The following is a 24,041-nucleotide window of genomic DNA, read 5'->3' on the forward strand; positions in this document are numbered from 1 at the left end:
TGTTGCTTGGGCTTTTCACCCAAGTTTCGATGCTCACTTTAACAGTTCAGCTTTTATCCCAGGTTCGTGACTTAGAGCGAGGCTGTGGTCTCACACGTCTGCTTCCTGCTGTGGTTAGCTACAGTCTGTATTTGTACATTCATCCAGAATATCAGGCGATCTTGTGGCACAGTGAGCTGTAGCTGACTCAGAAGCTCTGCGTTCAGGCCTCACTCCAAGAGCCTAAGGAAGGCCCATTCATAACATGGCCAAACAGGTTGGATTTCACCGTATGAATCCTTCTAATATGTACCAGTGATGGGTAATATGAGGAGAGATTCCTGGTTGGGAAGAAATTGGAACCTCTACCATCTATATACACAACTATAGCATGCAACATGCATGTCAAAGTGAATACAGATTTTGTGAGGGAATGGTTGGCTCAATTAGCTGGATGGCTGGTATGGATAACATTGGCACTCTCAGTGTGGTGCTCGACCCCTTTTCTAAGTAAGGGACAGATTCTAAGCATGCATCCTAGTCTTCCTGTGTTAGAGCTCATAGCACTGGGCTTGGATCTGCTTTTAGGCAGAGAACTCTAGAAGATCTGGAATATTTTGGAACACTATAAGGAACATTCATTGATATTAACAAATTCAAAAAGCTTTGAAGCAGTACACATTAATTTTCTTTAACAAAATGGTAGGGAATGATTTCACTCTTACTGAAGTCCATATAGATTACATCTACTGCTCACCTTCATCAATCCTCTTTGCCATTTCCTCAAAAAACTTAATCAGTTAATGGTTGTAATTGTACCAGTCTCCACCACTTCCTCTGACAGCTCATTGCATAAGCACCCTCTGCCTGAAAAGGTTGCCCCTTAGGTCCCTTTTATAACTTGCCCCTCTCACCTTAAACTTATGCCTTCTCAATTTGGACTCCCCCACCCCGGGAAAAAGAACTTGCCTATTTACCCTATCCATGCCCCTCATGACTTTATAAACCTCTATAAGGTCGCCCCTCAGCTTCTCATGAACGAGTTTTTTGAACAAGTAACAAAGAAGATTTATGAAGGCAGAGCAGTAGATGTGATCTATATGGACTTCAGTAAGGTGTTCAACAAGATTTCTCATGGGAGACTGGTTAGCAAGGTTAGATCTCATGGAATACAGGAGAACTAGCCATTTGGATACAGAACTGGCTCGAAGGCAGAAGACAGACAGTGGTGGTGGAGGGTTGCTTTTCAGACTGGAGGCCTGTGACCAGTGGTGTGCCTCAAGGAATAGTGTGGGTACACTGCTGTTCATTTTTAATATAAATGATTTGGATGTGAACATAGGAGTTATAGTTAGTACGTTTGTAGATGACATAAATTGGAGGTGTGGGGAGATCCAAGATGGCGGCGACTCAGCAAGTCTGAGTTTACAGTGCTCTTCCCAAAACCTGGGTAAAGTGAGTTACTCACCCCCACCACACTTACCAAACCACCCAAAAACATTTTCTAACCTTAATTAGCTGCTTACTATTATATTTAAGCAGTTTAATATTAAGTGGATAATGAGTAAACCAAAGGGATCCCGCAGCTCTCAGAAAACAAAGACCCCTCCCCCACCCTCCTCTCCTCCTCCGGCTGCAGCTGATGTAAAAACAGGCCTTGAAGAGATGATTGCCAGGCTGGAAACGACACTCGTCAATTTCATTGTAGAATCCAGACAGAGATGGAATGCATTCGAAGAAAAGTTACAAAAGCACAGCCAGGCTATTGAGGAATTGCAGGGCCGAGTGGAGGGGGCGGAGCTAAAGGCCACGACCTCCGAGGCTGCAGCACAAACAGCTGCAGAACAGGTGCGAGCTCTGGAGCAGAGAGTCCGGGCCTTTGAAATCTACATGGATGACCTGGATAATAGAAATCGGAGAAAGAATATCCGTCTTCTGGGCCTCCCTGAACAAGAAGAGAAGGGACAGTTAGCAGTATTTCTGGAGCGATGGCTGCCCCAGCTTTTAAACCTGGGGGCTGAAACTGACCGGGTAAGGGTGGAGTGGGCCTACCGGGTCGCAGCACGCGGATCTGGCCCAAACCAGCGCCCACACCCGGTCCTGTTCCGGCTGCAGAGTTATAGGGAGAGGCAGATACTCCTGGACGCCTCCAGAAAGCTTGGAAAGGATCCTAAAGCTATGATTCATGAAGGATCCAAGATTATGTTATTTCAGGACTTCTCCCCGGCTTTGGCACGAAGGAGGAAGGCGTTTGATGAGGTGAAGAAATGTTTAAGGAACTTAAATATTCAATACACCTTACGCTACCCAGCGACGTTATGCTTTAACCACGAAGGATCCGAGTATAATTTTAGATCACCAGAAGAGGCTAAGGAACTTTTAGACTCGTTTAAATAAATCGTAAGAGACAATTTATGTTGGCTTGCCTCTTCCACACTCCGTGGGGAGAAATGGATACTTTACTCTACTTTACTTTTGCTTCTGGGAGCAGGGTTGTCTTCCCTTGCTATTTTATGTTATTATACTTAACTGTAATTTGTTGGAGTTGTAATTTTATAGTTATGTGTGTTTGTACGTGGCATTGATGCTATCAGATATACTCAGGTATGGGTGGGGAGGGGTGGGGGTGGGGCGCTCACTGTTAACTCTAGCTTGGTATTATATCTAAATCCTATTAAGGAGCGCCCGGGTCAAGGGTGGGACACTGTTTGGGAGAGGATATGGTGGACCTTTAGAAAGGAAGTAAGGCCCCCTGAGAACAAGGGGGAGGATCTCCATTCAAACATGTTTTTTTTTGTTCTTATTGTTTGGAAATAGTTTCCTTTTTATTATACTGTTATGAGTGTATTAGAGAACATTTTCTCTTGTTTGAAGGATGTAAGTGACTCAACTATACACTCTGGATAATTGTGGATTAGATTAGTAGTTAACTGAGTTTCATTGTTTTTCTTTCTTCTTTAGTATCATTCCTTTGAATTTTGATGATTATATATTTAAGATCTATTTTTATATTAATGTTTGTGCTTGAAAGTTCTGTTTATTTTTGTAAATCTGTCAAAATATTAAATTTCTAATAAAAATATCTTTAAAAAAAAAATTGGAGGTGTAGCGGACAGCGAAGAAGGTTACCTCGGATCTTGATCAGATGAGCCAATGAGCTGAGAAGTGGCAGATGGAATTTAATTTAGATAAATACGAGGTGCTGCATTTTGAAAAAGCAAATCAGCAGGACTTATACACTTAATGGTAAGATCCTGAGAACTGCTGCTGAACAAAGAGACCTTGGAGTGCAGGTTGATAGTTCCTTGAAAGTAGAGTTGCAGATAGATAGGATAGTGAAGAAGGCATTTGGTATGCAATCCTTTATTGGTCAGAGCATTGAGTACAGGAGTTGGAAGGTCATGTTGGAGCTGTACAGGACATTGGTTAGGCCACTGTTGGAATATTGCATGCAATTCTAGTCTCCCTCCTACTGGAAGGATGTTGTGAAACTTGAAAGGGTTCAGAGAAGATTTACAAAGATGTTGCCAGGGTTGGAGGATTTGAACTACAGGGAGAGGCTGAACAGGCTGGGGCTGTTTTCCATGGAGCAGCGGAGGCTGAGGGGTGACCTTATAGAGGTTTATAAAATTATGAGGGACACAGATAGGATAAATAGACAAGGTCTTTTCCCTGGGGTGGGGGAGTCCAGAACTAGAGGGCATAGGTTTAGGGTGAGAGGGGAAAGATATAAAAGGGACCTACGAAGCAACAGAGGCTGGTGCGTGTATGGAATGAGCTGTCAGAGGAAGTGGTGAAGGCTGGTACAATTACAACATTTAAAAGCCATCTGGATGGGTATATGAATGGGAAGGATTTAGAGGGACATGGGCCAAGTGTTGGCAAATGGGGCTAGATTATGTTGGGATATCTGGTCGGCATGGACGAGGTGGACCAAAGGATCTGTTTCCATGTTGTACATCTCTATGAATCTATGACTCTCCCTATAGCTCAAATCCTCCAATTCTGGCAACATTCTTGTAAATCTTTTCTGAACCTTTTCAAGTTTCACAACATCCTTCCTACAGCAGGGAGACCAGAACTGTACGCAATATTCCAAAATGGGAAGATATAGTATATTGGAAAGGAAAGGAAAACTCTTCAATCCTGACTGATCTGACTATAAAAGTACAATCTGACTATAAACTGCCCAACAGGCTCCAATTTCATCATATTCAACAAAATTTAAATTTTCAAAATAATCAAAAAAATTCAAATTGCCCAGATCATCACAGAATGAAAACAAGCTCTGCTAAGACTCATAGTAAACTTTCAAAAGACAAACTAGGTAAAAATGCCTGGAAATCAAACAAAAGCTGTGCCAATGCTTTCTAAATGGATGACTGCTCAACAATATATCATTAAAAACTATGGCTTTCCAGATAAAAAGCCTTTGCTCTCACTGCCTATCTCTTGCAACAGTATCAAAGTGTATTAAGATCTTTTCAGTGAATCATTTTCACAGAATATAAATTAAGTTTGAATTTACATTGTGATAATTCATTCTGAACATTAAGTTAAAACCAGCCTAGATTAATGAAATGGAAGTCTCCAGCTGGGTACAAGGATTTTCTGTGGTATATTGGTGTGACTGGTCTTAATGCACTTTGAACATTCATATTTCAGACCATTCAGGAATCCTTTCTTGTAAAATTCAGCTTTGGAACTGGTAGATTCTTAAATTGAAACAGTGGTACATTTATGAGTGTTATTATGCTCTTCATTAAAAAAAAGTGTCTGCTTTAACAATGGGTGGTAAAAAAATAGAAAATTACACAATTTTCATTTTCACCTCTTGTTCCTATGAAGAGATAGCACCAAAGACAGTTTTAAACAATGAAGCATTTGAATATCCCAAAACTCAGACTAATGTTTCATTTTTGGAAACTCTTGGGGAGAAAAGAACAACAGGAAAGCAAGAGCATTAATTATTCTTTGCTATTAAGCTCCGTGAATTTCCCCATTGCTTCTTGTGACTCATGCTGTGATATAACACCATGAGTGCTGGTAGCTGAGGTCATTGTTCATCTGGGAGTCTGGACAATTAGTGCTGGTAGACCATTCCGTGTATGGGGAATGGAAGCACTGAAGCTTTACCTGATTTCTATGAATGTACTTTTCAACATTGATCATGGACTATTTACAAGGTGCAAAAGCTCTAGGTGACTTTCCCTCCCTGGCTAACTTGATTATTCCCATTGGTATAAGTGAACTAACTCAGCACAGATCTCATATCAAACTTATTCTATGTGGCTCAGTTCAATTCGAGGTAAGAAGCTGACATGTTGCTGCAGCAGAGCAGCTCTGCAGGAATGATTATTCTTAATAATTAATGGAATTTCAGTACATAGGTTAATAAAAGTGATGGAGTTTACCACAGTGTTAGTATAACATTGCTTACCAGCCTATTTGGAAAACAATGTCCCTTGAAGAACTGTTCTTCAACAAGACACGCTATTATGAAGATTATTTCAGCAGAAGCATTAAAAATCCACAGAGGCTTGTTAAATCTTACTGATAGAATTAGTGCAATTGATAAAAGAGAACTGAAACACAGGCAGTTAGTGAAATTCAATTTTTAATGTTCTTGGTTTAATTGCTTTATATTAATTAGGAGCCTTGTCATTGAACCCTTTTTCATTACAATGATTTTACTCCTTGGTATTGTCTATTTACAAATCGTATAAAAATTGCAAAGTCTCAGCATTCTTAAATGTGCTGCTTGATAATTTTGCCTAATTCTGTAAAGATAAAAAAAAGGCAGTTTCTGGAATTCATTCAACAGACTATGTACAAGTCTCTAAACCTCTGTGTTACAGTTAATTTTTTTCACTCAAACGACTCCCTGCATTTGAAGGTTGCTTTCTTGCTGCTAGGAAGTGCTATGCTCTCCTTCACTTGTCCTTGTACTTTGCAAACAAACAATGCAAGATTCGGATCGTGGCTTTACTGTCCAGATTTACAATATCTGTGGAGAGCAGGAAAGAGAGGAAGTTTCTCTTAAAATGTGCAATCACAATCATAACGAATATACAAACAAAGAAGATATCCAAGTCTATCACTAAACAATCATACAGCTCTCATTCCAGAACCTTTGCTGGCTTGAAAGTTCACTTCAAGCCTTATTCTTTGTAACGTGATTAAACCTTCCCTGATATTGGACCTAAATTTGTTTTTCACCCATTCTGATTCTCTCCACTCCACCACCAACACCTACCCCATTCACCTCACCCCCATCCCCCACCAACCCCCATCCTCTTATGTCATATAACAAAGTTTCAGAGTTAATTCTGTAAGATCTCCAGTTTGAAAGGGTATGACAGCCTGTAATTTGTGATCTCAGGGGTGAAAGGAAGGATCTGCTCCATAATAAAGAAAAGTTATAACTTCCATGGATCTGATTTTACATTTACATCCCAACAATACACTGAAACTTGCAAGTAATGTGGCTTCAAAAGCAGATCAGAGGCTGGGAAGTCTGTAGTTACATGTCCCCTGTCTCCCAAAAGACTGCCCACCATCCACATGGCACAAGTCACGAGTGTGTTGGAATCCTCTTCACTTGCCTGGATGAGTGTAACACCAACAATATCCAAGGAGATTAGCACCATTCGGCACAAAACAGTTGACATGACTGGCACCCCTTCCATTACCTCAAACATGCACTCCCTCCAGCACTGATGCACAGAGTGCCTACAGTGTGTACTACATACGGGATGCACTCAACAAGGTTCCTTAATATCTAAATGGTAATTAAACGACACTGAGATAATGGGGCTGAGGTAGTATTTCTTCTTAGACCATAAAAAATAGGAAGAGAAGCAGGCTGTCCCGCCCCTCAATCCATGACCCTTGATTCCCAGACTGATTAAGAATCTACCTGTCTCAGCCTTAAATACACATAAGGACTCTATCCCCACAGCTCTCTGTGGCAAGGAATTCCAAAGACTCTGAACCACCTGAGAGAAGAAATCCTCCTCATCGCAATCTTAAACAGGCATCCTTTCAATGTGAAACTATACCCTCTGCTTCTGGAGGGTGCTTTTCCTTAGTGTTTTCAGCAAGTCATCAATAATTTCAACAAATATCCATCCTTCTCTGCAATTTCCGAATATCCATCCTTCTCTGTAACTCACAAACACGGCACACAGATGTAAAATAAAACACAAAGTTCCATATATTACTCAATTGCAGATTTATTTGGTTTTTCCCTTTATTCTGGCCTTACTGATGACTGCTCCGAGAGGGAGCTATTTTATCACACCTTTAGCTAGCTTCATGTGTTTACAGCTGGCTTTGAGTTGTTTTTTTTTAAAAAAGCTAGCAGTTTGTTTTGCTTGTCCCGTTTGTTGTCACTCTGGGTGAACACCTGGTTGCCTCATGTGGCACTACTCCAATGTTCAGTTTTAAATATCTTTGCATGGAATTGAGGGATTATCAGAGAGCTTCATCTGAGTTTTGTTCATTATTTCATCACCTTCCCATGTGTTCACACTCCTCTTTAAAACAGCAGTGATCAGTGACACCAACCAAGTGGACTTTAGGATAAAGAGAAGGAAGGATGACAACATTGGATGTTCCAGTATTTGCAAGATTAATATTCACTCTATCTTTCAGTTTGCATCAAATCTTTGTGCAGATACATACTATCAAAACCACCTGTCTAATAATAGTGTCTGAATTATTTTAGAATGTGCAGTTCATCTAATTTTTAAATAAATTTTACGCAGTTAAAATTAATGTACAGGTCGTTCTGCTATAACGCGATAGTTATAAAAATCGCACCAACGAAAACAGCTATAGAAAACTGCCCTATGGAAAAATGGCTATAGAAAACCACTATACCTGTTCAACAAAACATCCTCCACAATTCTTCAATCGTGTTATAACCAATTCATGTTGACGAAAACGTGTTATATCAGAACAACCTATAGCTGAATGCTGGCTTTGGAGTTGGATGATGCTGGACTTGTTACCTATTTTGTTACTGGCAGGCTGCTCTACTGCCATACTCCAAGCCATCCATGACCCCACCCAAACTGGATCATGAACCTCCCATTGCCTAAAGACCCTGCCTCAAAACTCCAACAAAATCTAAATTTGCTGGGCCCTTGATCCTGAGACTGTTCGTTTTGAGAGCGAGTGTACCTGCAAATAGTTACTTAGAGCCTGAGTTACTGAGGGCCTATACTTTCCATATAAAATCATCCCTACAGCTGGTTCATTTTCCTAGAGGTGGGTTCAAGAAAAATCAAATGTCTCATCAATAACTCAACTTCAAGGAAGCGAATCTATATTCTATTCTGGTTGTGGTCTAAATAGCCCAAATCAGATGGATTCCAGTCTCAGCCTCGGCTAAGTCTCATCGCCACAGGAACTTAGCCCAGCTGCACTGTCCGAGAAATAGGCAAAATCACAACAACCTTAATCTTCAAAAGTACAAAAAAAGGACCTTCTTATCTTCCTAAATATTCACTGACCTGCAGGATCAATTGGGTGCTTCAACAGTCCTCTCTCTTTAAGAAGTTCCAGCACAAATGTAACATTGTGAAGCTGTAATTGAAGACAGCATATGTTATAATGGGCTTTATTTTCTGTGCAAAAGATATCAGCGCCTCATTCAGGTACATGAGAAATGAATTTTAGTTAAAAATTTGAATTAAATCTGAAGATGTGCATTAGAATTTTTGTAGAAACTGTAGAGGCTCTTTCTTGTTGTCCCCAATTCCCATCCACATCACCAATAAATTTAATAAAGTATGTTGATGATCGGGGATTAATATAATATGTATTAATAGTAATGTGGAGTGATTAGCTGTGAATCTGTTAATTATCAGGCTTCTTAAAGCTTCACATCACTCCAACCTCAAACAGCGCTGATAAGCTAGTGCAGTCACACATTGAGTTAAATGAGAATCCAGGATTTTGAAATTCACAGATACCTATAAAGTCTAAACTAAGTACTTCATGCATTTATCATACCCAGAGCTTATCTCAACACAACAGCAAGCTGTGCTACAATGCAGTAGGAAACAAATGTGAGATTCATCACATGGAGGTTGTTTACGTGGAGTGCTGAATGCAAAGATAGATCTCCTGTCCAATCCTGCAAGTCAACTGATTGAGTTGACTCAATTGCTCACATTACCCTCATGAGCTTGGGTCCACAAACTCGCAGTGATTGTTTCCTTCCTTTTCAACTATGGAGCTTTGCAAGGCATCATAATAAGTGCTTGAGAAAGCAGAAAAATCAAAAACAAGACATGTATAACAAAGACAATTTTAAACTCACCTTTTCGTTGTAATCTGAAGGATTTAAAAAATATTCGCTCAGGTGAATGAAGTAGCCTTCTAACTGCCCAATTAACAGAATCAGGATCACCCCATTGGAAAACTGGGAAATAAATACAGTAATGAACAGAATCCAATTAGGACAGAGGACCAATTCATCCATTTTCAATTAATATTTAACTATAGTTTAGATGCAACAACGTTTCTCTCCAAGAAAAATAGACACTTTTGAGTCTTTCGTCTATACTAGTTGAAATGCAATATTATTTACAATGTTCTGGTTGTCTCACTGCCAGAAGGAATTGGAGGCTTTGGAGAGGGTACAGAAATGGTTTACTAAGCTGTTGCTTGGTTGGGAGAGTATTAGCTATGAGGAGAGATTGGACCAACTTGGTTTGCTTTCACTTAAAGTCAAAGGATGAGGGGCGATGTGAGAGAAGTTAACAAAATTACGGTCAGCATGGATAGAATGGATTGTCAGTCTTTTCCCAGCATAGAAATGTCAACTATTAGGAAGCATGATTTGGAGATGCTTGGACTGGGGTGTACAAAGTTAAAAATCACACAACACCAGGTTATAGTCCAACAGATTTAATTGGAAGCACACTAGCTTTCGGAGCGTAGCTCCTTCATGCGACTATCACCTGATGAAGGAGCGTCGCTCTGAAAGCTAGTGTGCTCCCAATTAAACCTGTTGGACTATAACTTGGTGTTGTGTGATTTTTAACTTTGTACTAGGAAGCATAGGTGAGAGGTAAAAGGCAGAAGTTTAAAGGAACTGTGAGAGGTGATTTTTCTTTTTACACAGAGAGTACAGCATGGAAATAGACCCTTTAGTCCGCGTCATCTATGCCGACCAGATATCCTAATCTAATATATCTTGGGACATTAGGCAGTCCAGGTGACAGAGGTGTCAGTAGGGGGAGCACTTTGGGGCTAGCAACCCTAAATCCATTAGTTTTAAAATGGCGATGGAAAAGGACATGCCAGATCTAAAAGTTGAAGTTCTAAATTGGAGAAAGGCTAATTTTGATGGTATTAGGCAAGAACTTTCAAAAGCTGATTGGGCACAGATGTTCACAGGTAAAGGGACGGCTGAAAAATGGGAAGCCTTCAGAAATGAGATAACGAGAATCCAAAGACAGTATGTTCCTGTTAGGGTGAAAGGAAAGGCTGGTAGCTAGAGGGAGTGCTGGTTGATGAGAGAAATTGAGGTTTTGGTTAAGAAAAAGAAGGAATCATATGTCAGGAGAGATCGAGAGAATCCTTAGGAGAATATAAAGCCAGTAGGAGTACACTTAAGTGGGAAATCAGGAGGGCAAAAAGGGGCATGAGATAGCATTGGCAAATAGGGTTAAGGAGAATCCAAGGGGTTTTTACCAATACATTAAAGACAAAAGGGTAACAAATGAGAGAATAGAGCCCTTCAAAGATCAGCAAGGTAGCCTATGTGTAGAGCCAAAGGAGATGGTGGAGATACTAAACAAGTATTTTGCATCAGTGTTTACTGTGGAGAAGGACATGGAAGATATAGAATGAACTTAAATAGATGGTGACATCATAAAAAATGTCCATATTACAAAAGAGATGTGTGCTGGATGTCTTGAAACACATAAAAGTGGATAAATCCCCAGGATCTGATCAGGTGTATCCTAGAACTCAGTGGGAAGCTAGGGAAGTGATTGCTGGGCTACATGCTGAGACATTGTATCATTGATAGTTACAGGTGATGTGCTGGAAGACTAGAGGTTGGCTAATGTGGTGCCACTTTTTAAGAAAGGTGGTAAGGACAAGCAAGGGAACTATAGACCGGTGAGTCTGAAGTCGGTGGTGGGCAAGTTGTTGGAGGGAATCCTGAGGGACAGGATTTAAATTTATTTGGAAAGGTAAGGACTGATTAGGGATAGTCAGCATTGCTTTGTATGTGGGAAATCATGTCTCACAAACTTGATTGAGATTTTTGAACAAGTAACAAAGAGGATTGATTAGGGCAGAGCAGTGGACAGCAGTAGACACTCCCAAGGACCTTACCATGAAGTGTAGAAGTCCTGCTAAGATTTGCTTTCCTAAAATGCAGCACCTCACATTTATTTGAATTAAACTCCATCTGCCACTCCTCAGCCCATTGGCCCATCTGATCAAGATCCTGTTGCATTCAAAGGTAACCTTCGCTGTCCACAACTCCTCCAATTTTGGTGTCATCTGCAAAATTACTAACTATACCTCCTATGTTTACATCCAAATCATTTATATAAATGACAAAACGTACTGATCCTTGTGGCACTCCACTGGTCACAGGCCTCCAGTCTGAAATGCAACCCTCCACCACGACCCTCTATCTTCTATCTTTGAGCCAGTTTTGTACCAAATGGCTAGTTCTCCCTGTTTTCCATGAGATCTAACCTTGTTAGCTAGTCTCCCGTGGGGAACCTTGTCGAACGCCTTACTGAAGTCCATATAGATCATGTCTACTGCTCTGGCCTCATCAATCCTCTTTGTTTCTGTGCTGTATATCTTCATGACTCTATGACCCTAATTCTCAACACCAACATTTACTGAGACATTCCTACACAATATAAGTTAAAGTAGTCCTCTCAGCATTTCATCAGAATTCATGGCTTAATTCATTGATTAGAGCTTTATTCTCATGGAATCAGTGTTCCTCTAGGTTACTTTACATAAGTAGGAGATCATGCTCAATGAAGCACAATGATGATGTTCACAAACGAGACTTATAATATGCCTTAGTAATAATTTTCAAGATTCAGAGCTCAAGACCACATTTCCTGTACTTGATGAACTTTTACTGGAACCTGTGGCCCAGAGCAGCACATTCACCCCTGAGTCTGGTAATATAGAATTCCAGTTTCACTCTTGAGATTGTTGCACAAAAGCCAGTATAGTACAGAAGGAGTGCTACATTGTTAGAGATGACAATTTTTGAATGAAACATTAACTGGACTCTTCTTGAGGGGTTATCAAATATCTCAAGGCAATAGTTAAAGGATGACCATCTCCCTCTCCTGGCCAACATTTATCCTTCAAACATAGTCACTAAAAGTTATCTTGTCATCAACACAAAACTGTTTAGGTAGATTACATTATGTAAATTGGTTACTGTGCTTGCCCCTGCAACAGTAACTACACATCAAAACACTCTTCAACAGCTGTAAAATACTTTACGAGATCCTGGGGCCCTGTGGGGTGCCATACAAATGCAGTTGTTTTAAATTAGGAATTAAGAAAGAAATTGAAAAATTACATTTTTATAGTTTGAGCAATTCAGCTTGAATTGATCTCAGACGCCATTCTGTTTAAGTGTTGCTGGAGAGCAGAACCCAATCAGAATAATGCTGTTGACATTTAACCCTTTGGCAATTTCTGCAGATCTCTTGCCTGGACACTGCAATCAGCTGCAGTTGTTTATCAGAGTGAATACCTACAAGGCATTTCAGTTTTACTGTCGAGTATTCCATCCCGATCGTGGCTAAATCTAAACAATGTCACACATGTGCACAGTATTAACACTCTACATGTGCCAACCATGAGGGTCGATGTATTCCCAGCTGATGCATGCCAGCAGAACACAGGTTCAGGGGAGGGGGTCCATGAGGGGCCCTGGATAAGACCTGAACGCATGACAGGATGAAGAGGAAAGATAATGCACGGAACTAACATGGGCAGGGGAGAAGGCTTGAAATTCGGTAGGAGTTAGAGGAAGAGGGTGGAGAGAAGCCGGGGTGGGGGGAGCGAAATCAGTGGGGGTAGGGAAAGGAACCCTCAGGCAGGAGAAAAGATTGGGATTTGGAGGAAAAGGTGGAAACCAGGAACGCAGCAGGGGAAATAGGAAGAAGAGGAGGAAGAGGAAATATACACCAAATGGTGGGGTGCAAAAGCAGAAGGAAACGTGGGGGAATATAAAAACAGGTCTCTGAAGGTGGCAGAGCAAGTGAAGAATGGTGCTGAGAAGGCTTACAAAGTTATTAAAACATCAACACAGTAGTAGATGACATGACCCCTTATGTCTGCCCTGCCATTTAATCCCATCATGACCAATCTTCTTGCTGAGCTCCTTATTCTGCCTGCTCCAGATATCCCTCACTTTCTTGGTTTTTTTAAATGGAAACAAGCAAGCAAATTACACTAAACTTTCATAAACACTGATTAGGCTTCAGCTGGGCTCCTGCAGCCAATTCCGACAGAGGCAGGTCTCTGGACTGATAGTAATGCTGAGCTGTGTGAAGAGGTTAGAGAAACAGCCAGTGTTATGCTATAAACAGGTATAGTTTGTGTTCCCATTACTAGGTACTCCATTACACCTGTGTAATATTTGCCAGGTTCAACTACTCCAAAGCTCTCTTAGTCAGTCTGCATGCATAAAGAACTTGAATTTATCAAAACCTCTGCTCAATGTACCTTAATTCACAGCAAGTCCCATTTACTCAGTGCCAATGTTCAGTAAACTACATTGCCTGCCAGTCTAGCAATGCCCCAATATTAAAATTCTTCTTTGCATTTTAAAATCCCTCCATTCTTCATCCCTTCCCTTCTGAATTTGGCAATGTTCGTGTCATTCATTCTCCAAATTCATTACAGTAATGTTACGCCAGTCTTGACATATGATCAGTGCTCCTGCGATGGAGGATACCCAGAGAGTTTAATTTTTAGGCTATGCTCAACCTGTCGAGTGGAGATTACTCCATAAATAGACGCTGTGGGTGAGCTGTAATGGTGAACGTCTGGAAAAAAATGAACGTTAATGAATTTCTTCTGAAAATTAAGTGGAGCTTCTTCATGGAGCAGTCTTGATGAAGCATAGTTACATCTGCGGAAATGAACTTGTTACTTTCCTCACAAAGATTATGCTTTGACTGGTAAAACTCAGTTAAGGAATCAGAATTATTTAAAAAAACACAAAGAACTGTGGATGCTGGAAAATGGAAGGAAAATGAATCAGAATGAATGCACTTGAGTCGCCCATGGTCCTCTGTAACTAAACAGGCAGTGCTATCAACAGCGCAGGGCTTGTTGTATATCTGTAAATAACATTTTCACCTCATAAAGTGAGAAATCATTTTGTACATTGCTGGATGCCCTCTAACAACAGTTCTCATTTACATTGAATGTATTGTGACCTATAGCCTTCGATTTTCCATACATAGTCATAGAGATGGGAGAAAGTGAGGACTGCAGATGCTGGAGACCAGAGTTGAAAAGTGTGGTGCTGGAAAAACACAGCAGGCCAGGCAGCATCTGAGGAGCAGGAGAATCGATGTTTCGGGCATAAGCCCTTCTTCAGGAATGAGGCTGGTGTGCCAAATGTGCTGAGATAAAAGGTAGGGGGGAGGGAATTTGGGGGAGGGGCACTGGGAATACGATAGGTGGAAGGAGGTGAGGGTGAGGGTGATAGGCTGTAGAGGGGGTGGGGGGCGGAGAGGTCGAGAAGAAGATTGCAGGTCAAGAGGGCGATGCTGAATCCGAGGGTTGGGACTGAGATAAGGTGGGAGGGAAGGGAAATGAGGAAGCTGGACAAATCTACATTTATCCCATGTAGTTGGAGGGTTCCTAGGCAGAAGATGAGGCGCTCTTCCTCCAGGGTCATGTGGCCAGGGTCTGCCGATGGAGGAGGCTAAGGACCTGCATGTCCTTGGCGGAGAGGGAGGGGGAGTTAAAGTGTTCAGCCACGGGGCGGTTGGGTTGGTTGGTGTGGGTGTCCCAGAGGTGTTCCCTGAAACGTTCCGCAAGTAGGCGGCCTGTCTCCCCAATGTTGAGGAGACCACATTGGGTGCAGCGGATACAGTAAATGATGTGTGTGGAGGTGCAGGTGAATTTGCGACGGATATGAAAGGATCTGTTGGGGCCTTGGAAGGAGGTGAGGGGGGAGGTGTGGGCGCAAGTTTCCCCAGCCTCATTCCTGAAGAAGAGCTTATGCCTGAAACGTCGATTCTTCATAGTCATAGAGATGTACAGCATGGAAACAGACCCTTCGGTCCAACTCGTCTCTGCTGACCAGATATCCCAACCTAATCTAGTCCCATTTCCCAGCACTTAGCCCATATCCCTCTAAACCCTTCCTATTCATATACCCACCTAGATGCCTTTTAAATGTTGCATTTGTACCAGACTCCACCATTTTGTCTGGCAGCTCATATCTATTAACACACCACCCTCTGCTTGGAAATGTTGTCCCTCAGATCTCTTTTATAGCTTTCCCCTTTCACCCTAAACCTATGCCCTCTAGTTCTGGACTCCTCGACCCCAGGGAAAAGACTTTGCCCATTTATCCTATCCATGCCCTAATGAATTTATAAACCTCTATAAGGTCACCCCTTAGTCTCTGACACTTGACTGTGAATGGATAAAATATCTTTCAAAGGATATTTAAAGAAAATATACAAACCTGTGTGGTAAGGTCTTTCACAACCACGCCCAAACGACCCAAATGTTTGTTAGCGAAATGAAGTATTGCCTAAAAAAGAAATAAATTCAGTTTATCTTTGCGCCAACACAAAATCAGAGTGTCATATTCAGAGGCATAGAGTTATAAGACCATTCTGTCCATCAAGCCTATATTGGTTCTTCACTTTCCCATTCTCCCATTCCAGCCTTTTAGCTCAAAGTTTGTTCCCAAGTAGCCAGCCAATTTCCTTTTAAAATAATTGATCTTTTCCACTTGCACAATCCTCATAAGAGTTTCAGGTCATTATCACTCACTATCCAAAGACATTTCCCCCACAATTGCTCTGCAGTTCTTTCCAAAAAACTGAAATTTGTGACCCCTTCATCCTTAAACCATTGGCTAATGGGGCAGCTATTTCAAGATCTACCTTATCTGAACCTTTTCATAATGTTGACAAATTAAATATGCTCCTTTTTTCTTACAAGAACAACCTCGGCTTTTCCAACCTAACCTTAAAGCTAAAATCCCCCATAGCTCGAAACATTCTGATGCATCGTTTGCATCTTCTCAAAGAACTTCACATCTTTCCAAAGTACAGTGGCTAGAGTTGGGCACAATACTTGAGTTTAACTAAAAATTAATGAAGGTTTTACCCGAGTTTCTTGCTTTTGCACTCAATACATCTGTTTATGAACCCTAAATTCCCTTACACTCTGCTAATTGGTCTCAATTTGTTCCACCACTTTCAAAGATCTATGGTCATGGATCCGCCCCCCCACCCACCCCTTCCAAAGGTCCCCTTGCCCATTTTCAACTGGATCCTTCAATCAATATGGCATCTTCTTTCTGCCAAAACCCCACACTTCTATATTCCATGTGACAACTGTCTACCCATTCTGCTGGCTGACATATGTCTGATGCATTAAACTGGCATTATCCTCACTGCTGCAAATGTGTTGCTGGTCAAAGCACAGCAGGCCAGGCAGCATCTCAGGAATAGACCAGCAACACATTTGCAGCTGTGATCTCCAGCATCTGCAGACCTCATTTTTTATCCTCACTGCTTACCATCCCTCCAAGTTTAGAAGCATTGGCAGTTTTTTAAAAAAAATATGTTACTCCATATGACAATAATCATTTTTTTGTAATAAAGAAAGCAGTGGTTCATGAAACACCGCTATCACCCTCTGCTCTGCAAAACAACCATTTAGCACAGCATGCTGTTTTCTTTCCCTAAACCATTTTATATTTCTATCTCTGTCACACAAAAATTTAGGCTATTTATTAGGAATCAGAATAAACTAAAAACAAAGAACGATGGATGCTGGAAGGAGCAGAGATATTAGTACCTGAGGAGGTAGTTTTTTGCACTTAAACAAAGCACTTGTCACATTGATTGGCAACATGGGATGAGGTGCAGAAATCTCTGATACATTACTGAACTAGTTACTAGGCAATTTTCACAGCTAGGCATTATTTGTGAAAAGAACAAAGTGTACTGATTGGCAAAAAGACTTTAACAAATTGGCTTAAGTGAGACTGAAATGAATAAATCCAGCTTTTTTTTAATTCATATATATTCATCATTCACTATGCATGGAGATTTTATTCCCAATAATTTTATACTTTTGCCTATTAAATGGGCTTTTTTGTATTCTTAGGAGAACAACAAACATGGGTTTTCCTGCTGATACCCTCTCTCCCTCCCACAATGGTGAGATAGCAACAAGATTCAGCTGAAGGTCTGTTGTTGACCACAGTGCAATTTTGCCACCAGCTACATATCTAAGAACCTCTCTTCGTTTTGGTCCCCTATGATGGTTAAATAGCAGGTGACTGCTAAGACCAGTCTGTGCCCAGAAGGTTTGACTATAAAAAGGACTGGGCACCACAAATGTTTGAGTTTAAGTCAAACTGCCTGTACAGGATTTTCTCTCCTTACTGTTTCTGATATGCATTTGCTTTTGAAGGTGACTACATCATTTTCTATTTGTGTAAGCCAGGGGCAGTGATCCTTGGCAAACTTCTCTTGGACTCAAAGTTAATATCAAAATTCTTATGTGAAGCTTTAAGAATGTCTTTTGAGGTTCTTCCATTAACTGTTATGATAGCACAAGCTCTTAATAGAAGATTCACTTTGCTGAGGGAGTGTCTGGCATTCCAGCAACATGACCAGCCAAATCAATTGTGACTGTCTCAGTAAGGGGTGCATGTGAGCTCAGGTGAGCACCTCAGTGTCTGCTATTTTGTCCTGTCATCTGATGGCCAGAAACCATTGGAGGCAACTTAGTGAAAGTGGTGGGAAGGAGGCTGGAAGAACACAGCAAGCCAGGCAGCATCAGGAGATGGAAAAGTTGATGTTTCAGTCCTGAAGAAGGGTTACACCCAAAATGTCGACTTCTCGACCTCCAGATCCTGCCTGTTTACTTTGGAGTCCAGCATCTGCAGTTTTTTTTTGTGAAAGTGGTGGTCATTCTTGGTGTGATGCTGGTAAACAGTCCAAGGCTCACACTGAAAAGCAGAGTGGAAGGATAATTGCTTTATAGACTTTCCATTTTGTAGATAAACTTGCATCACATTTGGCAATTTTGGAATTTACCTTCTACAATCAATTAATAACAGCTTGAGAAAATGAACTGTCTCTGGTCAGAAAGTGAAAACCTGGATTCAAGATAGTACTTTCCTGGAGCAGGTTAGTACATTACTTCAGTTCTCTTCATACTGCTTCTAAGGCTCAAGTTGTCAAATGCACCAGACAACAGGTTTATGTTACATTGCATGTTGTGCTGTGACACCCCTCAGGACATTCAAACCTTAGAGGTGACTGGGGAACAGACCTTTAATTTTTAGTTTTTTAATGTTAAGGTGACCAATGTTACAGAACGGTGCTGCACCCAAAACATTTTCACTATCAAAGATGCAAAGGACTGTACTGGGGATTCAGAGCTCATGCTCAACACACATCTGCAACAAGAGGTGACCAATAGTCTTACAACTGCCAGCTCCCCTTGTTTCCAATGGCCCCTGTACTGACCAGATGCCCATTGACAGTGACTACACCAACTTAGTCATTCTTCTTTTCCACAGTCACTCCAAAGGAATGTGTCACCCGCAGTGATTTCTTTCTGCTCACCCTCCTGCGATGGATGAATCTCACTGAGGGTGATGATCTGGACTCTGTACTGAGCCAGCTTTCAACTGCCAAGAACAGTTCTCCCCTCAAACCTGTTAGCTGTGATGTTGCTCATGAGGATGCACACATTCCATGTGTCAGTGGTGACCATGGTGTCATTGTTACTCTCTTTTTCAAGATTGGCTTATGACTGTCTTGACTCCAGCTACAGTCTGCTAGTCAGAGAGGTGAATCAAATAACACCCGGAGCACCTTTTCTTTCTTTTTCTTATATTAGAAATGCGATCAGTGACCTTCAACTATCTCTTTTTGTGCGGCTTGCATATTGTTGAGTTCTGGGTGTTGCACAACATGGTACTAAACAATCTTCAAGACTGTTGGACATTAGCTTAGACAACCCAGTCTGCTAGAAAGACAAATCGCTAATCCACTGAGCTTAGGTGACCAAATGGCTATCCCAACCTGGTCTGGACCACTTCTCAAAACAATTTATCAGGATGTGACTGCTGCTTCATGCAAACAACTGCTTGGATCCACCTGCAACAGTTCAGTGAAGGCGAGGACATTGCAGGATAAGCTACTCCAAAGAGTAAGTTGAGCCCACCTGTGAGAAATATTACCCCTCTCTTATACCATGAGGTGCAATTGTCAAGAATGATGATTAAATAATCTGTCAGTGTTCATTACCTGAAATTATTTATATATAAGGAGAACGTGGGTGAGTTCCTGGAAGGGTGCTAGTATCTCTCGAACTCTACCTCAACAACAATGTGCATTTACATAGTGCCGCTAAGCTTATTAAAAAACAATGAAAAGAAAGGGCAGTTGGGAAAAAAAACGGAGAACAACAGAGCAAGAAATGCAAGAAATGTAATTCAACTGGCAATATAATAGCTGCTGTACAGTATAATACTTGCTGTACAATATAATACCTGCTGTACAATATAACATTTGCTGTACAATATAATAACTGCTGTACAGTATAATACTTGCTGTACAATATAATACCTGCTGTACAATATAACACTTGCTGTACAATATAATAGCTGCTGTACAGTATAATACTTGCTGTACAATATAATACCTGCTGTACAGTATAACACTTGCTGTACAATATAATAGCTGCTGTACAGTATAATACTTGCTGTACAATATAATACCTGCTGTACAATATAACACTTGCTGTACAATATAATACCTGCTGTACGGTATAACACTTGCTGTACAGTATAATGCCTGCTGTACAATATAACACTTGCTGTACAATATAATACCTGCTGTACTACTTTCACTTTGTCGGACCCAAGTTTAAAGAGGTCATTAATGCCATCGACTTCTAAAAACACAAAAGAAAATCAGAATAATCTTAATGTGCAGCATGTAATTCTTATCATGAGAAAAACATTCTTGAAATTTTAATTTGAAAACACTTAGATTCAATTTTCCATATAGCTCAGTCAGACATGTTATAGACCAAATAGTAAGCCATCAATCTTATTGCTTTAAACTAAGATCTTTCAACCTTGAAAAAGTCATTCAAGTCTATTTGAAATGCAGATACCAAAAATTGACATGGGGTGGGGCGGGGCAGCTAGTGGTAGGGAGGATAATAAGGAAAACACAGGAGACAGGCACACAGCTAGCTAAAACTTAAATAATTCCAAAACTATCTGATATTTCATATAAATGTGTTATAGAGTGTACTAACTAAGGGAAGACAGATTTGATGCTAATGATGACTACACACATGTTCACATTGCAAGTACAAAGAAGATGATCACGAGGAGAAATCAGCACTTTCTTAAAAAGAAGTGAAGAACAGGATTTAGTCAGAGCAAGGCAAACTAATTTTTGCTGATTCTAAATACTGTTAAACTACTTAAGTAGTAAAATACATTTCCGGCCGAATCACTGCAAAATGTTAACTGGTAAAACATACATTTGAAGTAGAAAGTCACGAGACTATTATGAAAAGTTACAATTTTTTAAGTCTAACAATATTAAATAGTTTATATGAAAATTGAATGTTCAAGAGTGAACATTCAATGTAGTGAATCTTCTTTGTTCTAAGTATAACAAAAAGGACTTGCATAGATTTACCTCTTTTCCGGCAGTGTACATTGTAATACTGATATCACTCTATGGGAACATTTCATACATACATCACCACCATCACCATGTTTGTTCAATCTGGGATCCACTGAAAGCCAGGAAAATTGTGTTGTTGTTGCAGGTCAAAGTTTAGTCCTGTTTGGATTTTTTTAGGAACACACCCAGCAATCTGTCAATACCAGGGAATTTGATGGTGGAAATGGTTAACACTGATTTAAAGATTCCTGGAGAAGGGCTTATGCCCGAAACGTCGATTCTCCTGCTCCTTTGATGCTGCCTGACCTGTTGCGCTTTTCCAGCAACACATGTTTCAGCTCTGATCTCCAGCATCTGCAGTCCTGCAGTCCTCACTTTCTCCTAACTGATTTAAAGATCTCTGGTCTACTGCAAAATAACAGCCAGGTTGAAAACAGGGATGTTGGAGACAGAATCTGATACATAACTATCAATTCTTTCTGATTTAAAGATCCAGTTCACAGATTTCATTCAAAAGTAAGGATCATTGATGAAGAGAACCAAAGGAAACAGATCTACAATGACACAAATACCAAAGCAGGGAAACCTATTATAGACTTTATGGAATCAAATCATGAGCCAACATATGTTGTTGAGTTCTGTGAAATGTATTCTATAGTTTGAAGGCTTCATTAGATTTCAGCCATATATGTGGATAGTTATCTCAGGAAATATCTTACCTGGATTTTGGTCTTGTTCTGTATCATCACTATTCCAAAGAAAAATGAAATAACTATTTAAAAATGTGCAAAACCAATTCACTTTATTCCTTCTTCATGTGTAAACTGAAACTTATTTACATCCTGAATGCAAATCAGTTGACATGGAGGCTTCTTGCTTGGAATTATGATGAGGATATGTGGTATAACAATGTGACTGTCTCAAAACCAAGGAGAGTCAACAAAAATACAGATGAGTCCAGAAGCTTTTAACAAAATGGAGCGTTTGAAAATGACATATTTGAAAACACCATTTTGTTGTTAAACAGGTTGCAGTCCTTTTAAATGCTGTTGCTGAGAAGGATATCAGCTAAATGCTGGCTAGCTTAACATCTGATTGGTATGGACTGGTTGGACTGAAGGATCTGTTTCCAGGGTATATGTAGAATAGGATTATAGAATTTCTATAGTGTGGAAGCAGGCCATTTGGTCCATTAAGTCCACAATGACCATCTGAAGAGCATCCTATCCGGAGCCAGCCCCCTACCTTATCCCTGTAACTATACATTTCCCATGGCTAACCCACATAGCCTGCACATCCCTGACACTACGGGCAATTTAGCATGGTCAATTCACCAAACCTGCACATCTTTGGACTGTGGGAGGAAACTGGAGCACCCTGAGGAAACCCACGCAGACATGGGGAGAGTTTGCAGACTCCACGCAGTCATCTGAGGGTGGAATCGAACCCGTTCCGTGGCGCTAGGAGGCAGCAGTGCTGGCCACTGAGCCACCATGCCACCCCGTCTCTGTGACTTCAGTTCAGGCGAAACAAGTTTCAAATCAGAGCAAAGCCCTAGCCACTTAGGCTCAGTCCCAAGTTCATAAACAAACACAAGAATTGGGAGCAGGAGTCAGTAAATCAGCTTCCTTCAGTCTGTTCTGCCACTCAATAAAATCATGGCTGATCTGTCAGTTTTTCACATTCCCATTTACCTCAATGACCTTTAATTGTTCATTCAGGCTCAGCCCCAAGTTCAGAACTCAATCATCTATTGGAACACTTCTACATTTTCCACACAAGAGCAACATTGTCCAAACCAAATCAAATTAAGCACAGTTCGTTGTTTTAGTTGTGGAACAATGTGCACAAGCAGATGAGCTGAGACTGCCCAAATTGCTCTGTTAATCTTGAACATCACTAACACCAATGAATTGACAAACCCTTCAGTCCACCATTTAATCCAGATTCACAACCAGGTCCCTGGTGAAAAAGTAGATGATGATCCACTAAGCCATCTAGCTCATCGTAAAATACAAATCAATTCACAAACTCTAATGAAAGCTCAGATAAGTCACATCCACACGTGATGTTTACAAGCTATGATTTATTTGGAAGAAACAATTTAACTCAATCTAACAGGCATAGGAAAATAAGGCTAAAAACTAATACAAAAATAATAAAAAGGAGGGATTGCATATATTCGGCAAATCCGACAGCATTTGTAGAGAGAGAAAGTGTGTTAAAGTTCTGGGGTACCATTTGTTATTCATATCTGAGTCCCACCACATCTCATAACCATATGCAAGTTAACATTTGAAACTTTCAAGGTATACTCAAGAGTTTGAATGACACCTAGTGATATAAAATTGAACAGATCCTACCTTTTGCCTGTGAAATATTCCAACTGATTTACCGTCTTTATTCCTGTTTTATCAATCTAGCAAAAGACAATAATTAAGTTTTCATTTGGGATATGTAAATGTAAGAGGTTTCCCTCCATAGGAAAAGTAACATAATTCTGACTGAATAAATACTGCCAAGGAATTCTTTGAAATATTAATTTTTCAACAATCTATGTAGGGCTCCAGTGATTGGAACAGACAAGCTGAACTATAGAGCTGCAAGCTCTTTTCCAGCCCATGTATTCCACAGCATTTGAATCAATATTTAACAGTCTTGTGTAAATTAATTTTTAGAGGAACTGCTTCTCCTGAATCTTCCGCAAACAATAGCATACAGCTCATTCACGAGTGGAACACAGATAAAATCCAGGCCATCGTGAAAGTCTCCTCTCACATTCTTGGATGATTTGCTCAGTCATGTAGTAAGGTTGGAAAATGGAAATGTCAGGCTGATGAAGTAAGGGTGAAGAGCATTAATGGATTGGGGAAGGGGAAGCCTCATATTGCACATCATTTCAAAACCCAATCCTGAGCTGACACCAGCTTAAAAAGTGATAAATATTCCCTGAAAGCAACATGCCTCTTTTTGATGAATACAAATTAAAACACTCCATTAAATTAAATATTTATCTTAGAATGTTGAAAAGAACTTGCTTCAAACTCAACTTTACAATATAAAGTCTCTTTTACACGGGGGTCACGATAATTCAAGGTAAGTATGACCTTC

At 40.5% G+C, this 24,041-nt stretch overlaps 1 protein-coding gene across 1 annotated transcript in view; it reads right to left on the bottom strand.

The window, feature by feature from the left end:
- Window positions 1-5,622: 5,622 nt before the first annotated feature.
- The window catches only part of parvg (parvin, gamma), a 39,397-nt gene continuing 20,978 nt past the window's right edge, over window positions 5,623-24,041 (bottom strand). Inside the window, exons 7-13 of the mRNA XM_060839461.1 lie at window positions 23,294-23,349; window positions 21,650-21,678; window positions 20,117-20,178; window positions 15,710-15,778; window positions 9,311-9,412; window positions 8,499-8,571; window positions 5,623-5,986 (exon numbers count right to left, since the gene is read on the bottom strand). Of these exons, the coding sequence (XP_060695444.1) occupies window positions 5,913-5,986; window positions 8,499-8,571; window positions 9,311-9,412; window positions 15,710-15,778; window positions 20,117-20,178; window positions 21,650-21,678; window positions 23,294-23,349 (465 nt within the window). The 3' untranslated portion in view covers window positions 5,623-5,912. The remainder of the gene's footprint in view (window positions 5,987-8,498; window positions 8,572-9,310; window positions 9,413-15,709; window positions 15,779-20,116; window positions 20,179-21,649; window positions 21,679-23,293; window positions 23,350-24,041) is intronic.

The sequence above is a fragment of the Hemiscyllium ocellatum genome, chromosome 19, assembly GCF_020745735.1.
Source record: "Hemiscyllium ocellatum isolate sHemOce1 chromosome 19, sHemOce1.pat.X.cur, whole genome shotgun sequence".
Taxonomy (NCBI): Eukaryota; Metazoa; Chordata; class Chondrichthyes; order Orectolobiformes; family Hemiscylliidae; genus Hemiscyllium; species Hemiscyllium ocellatum.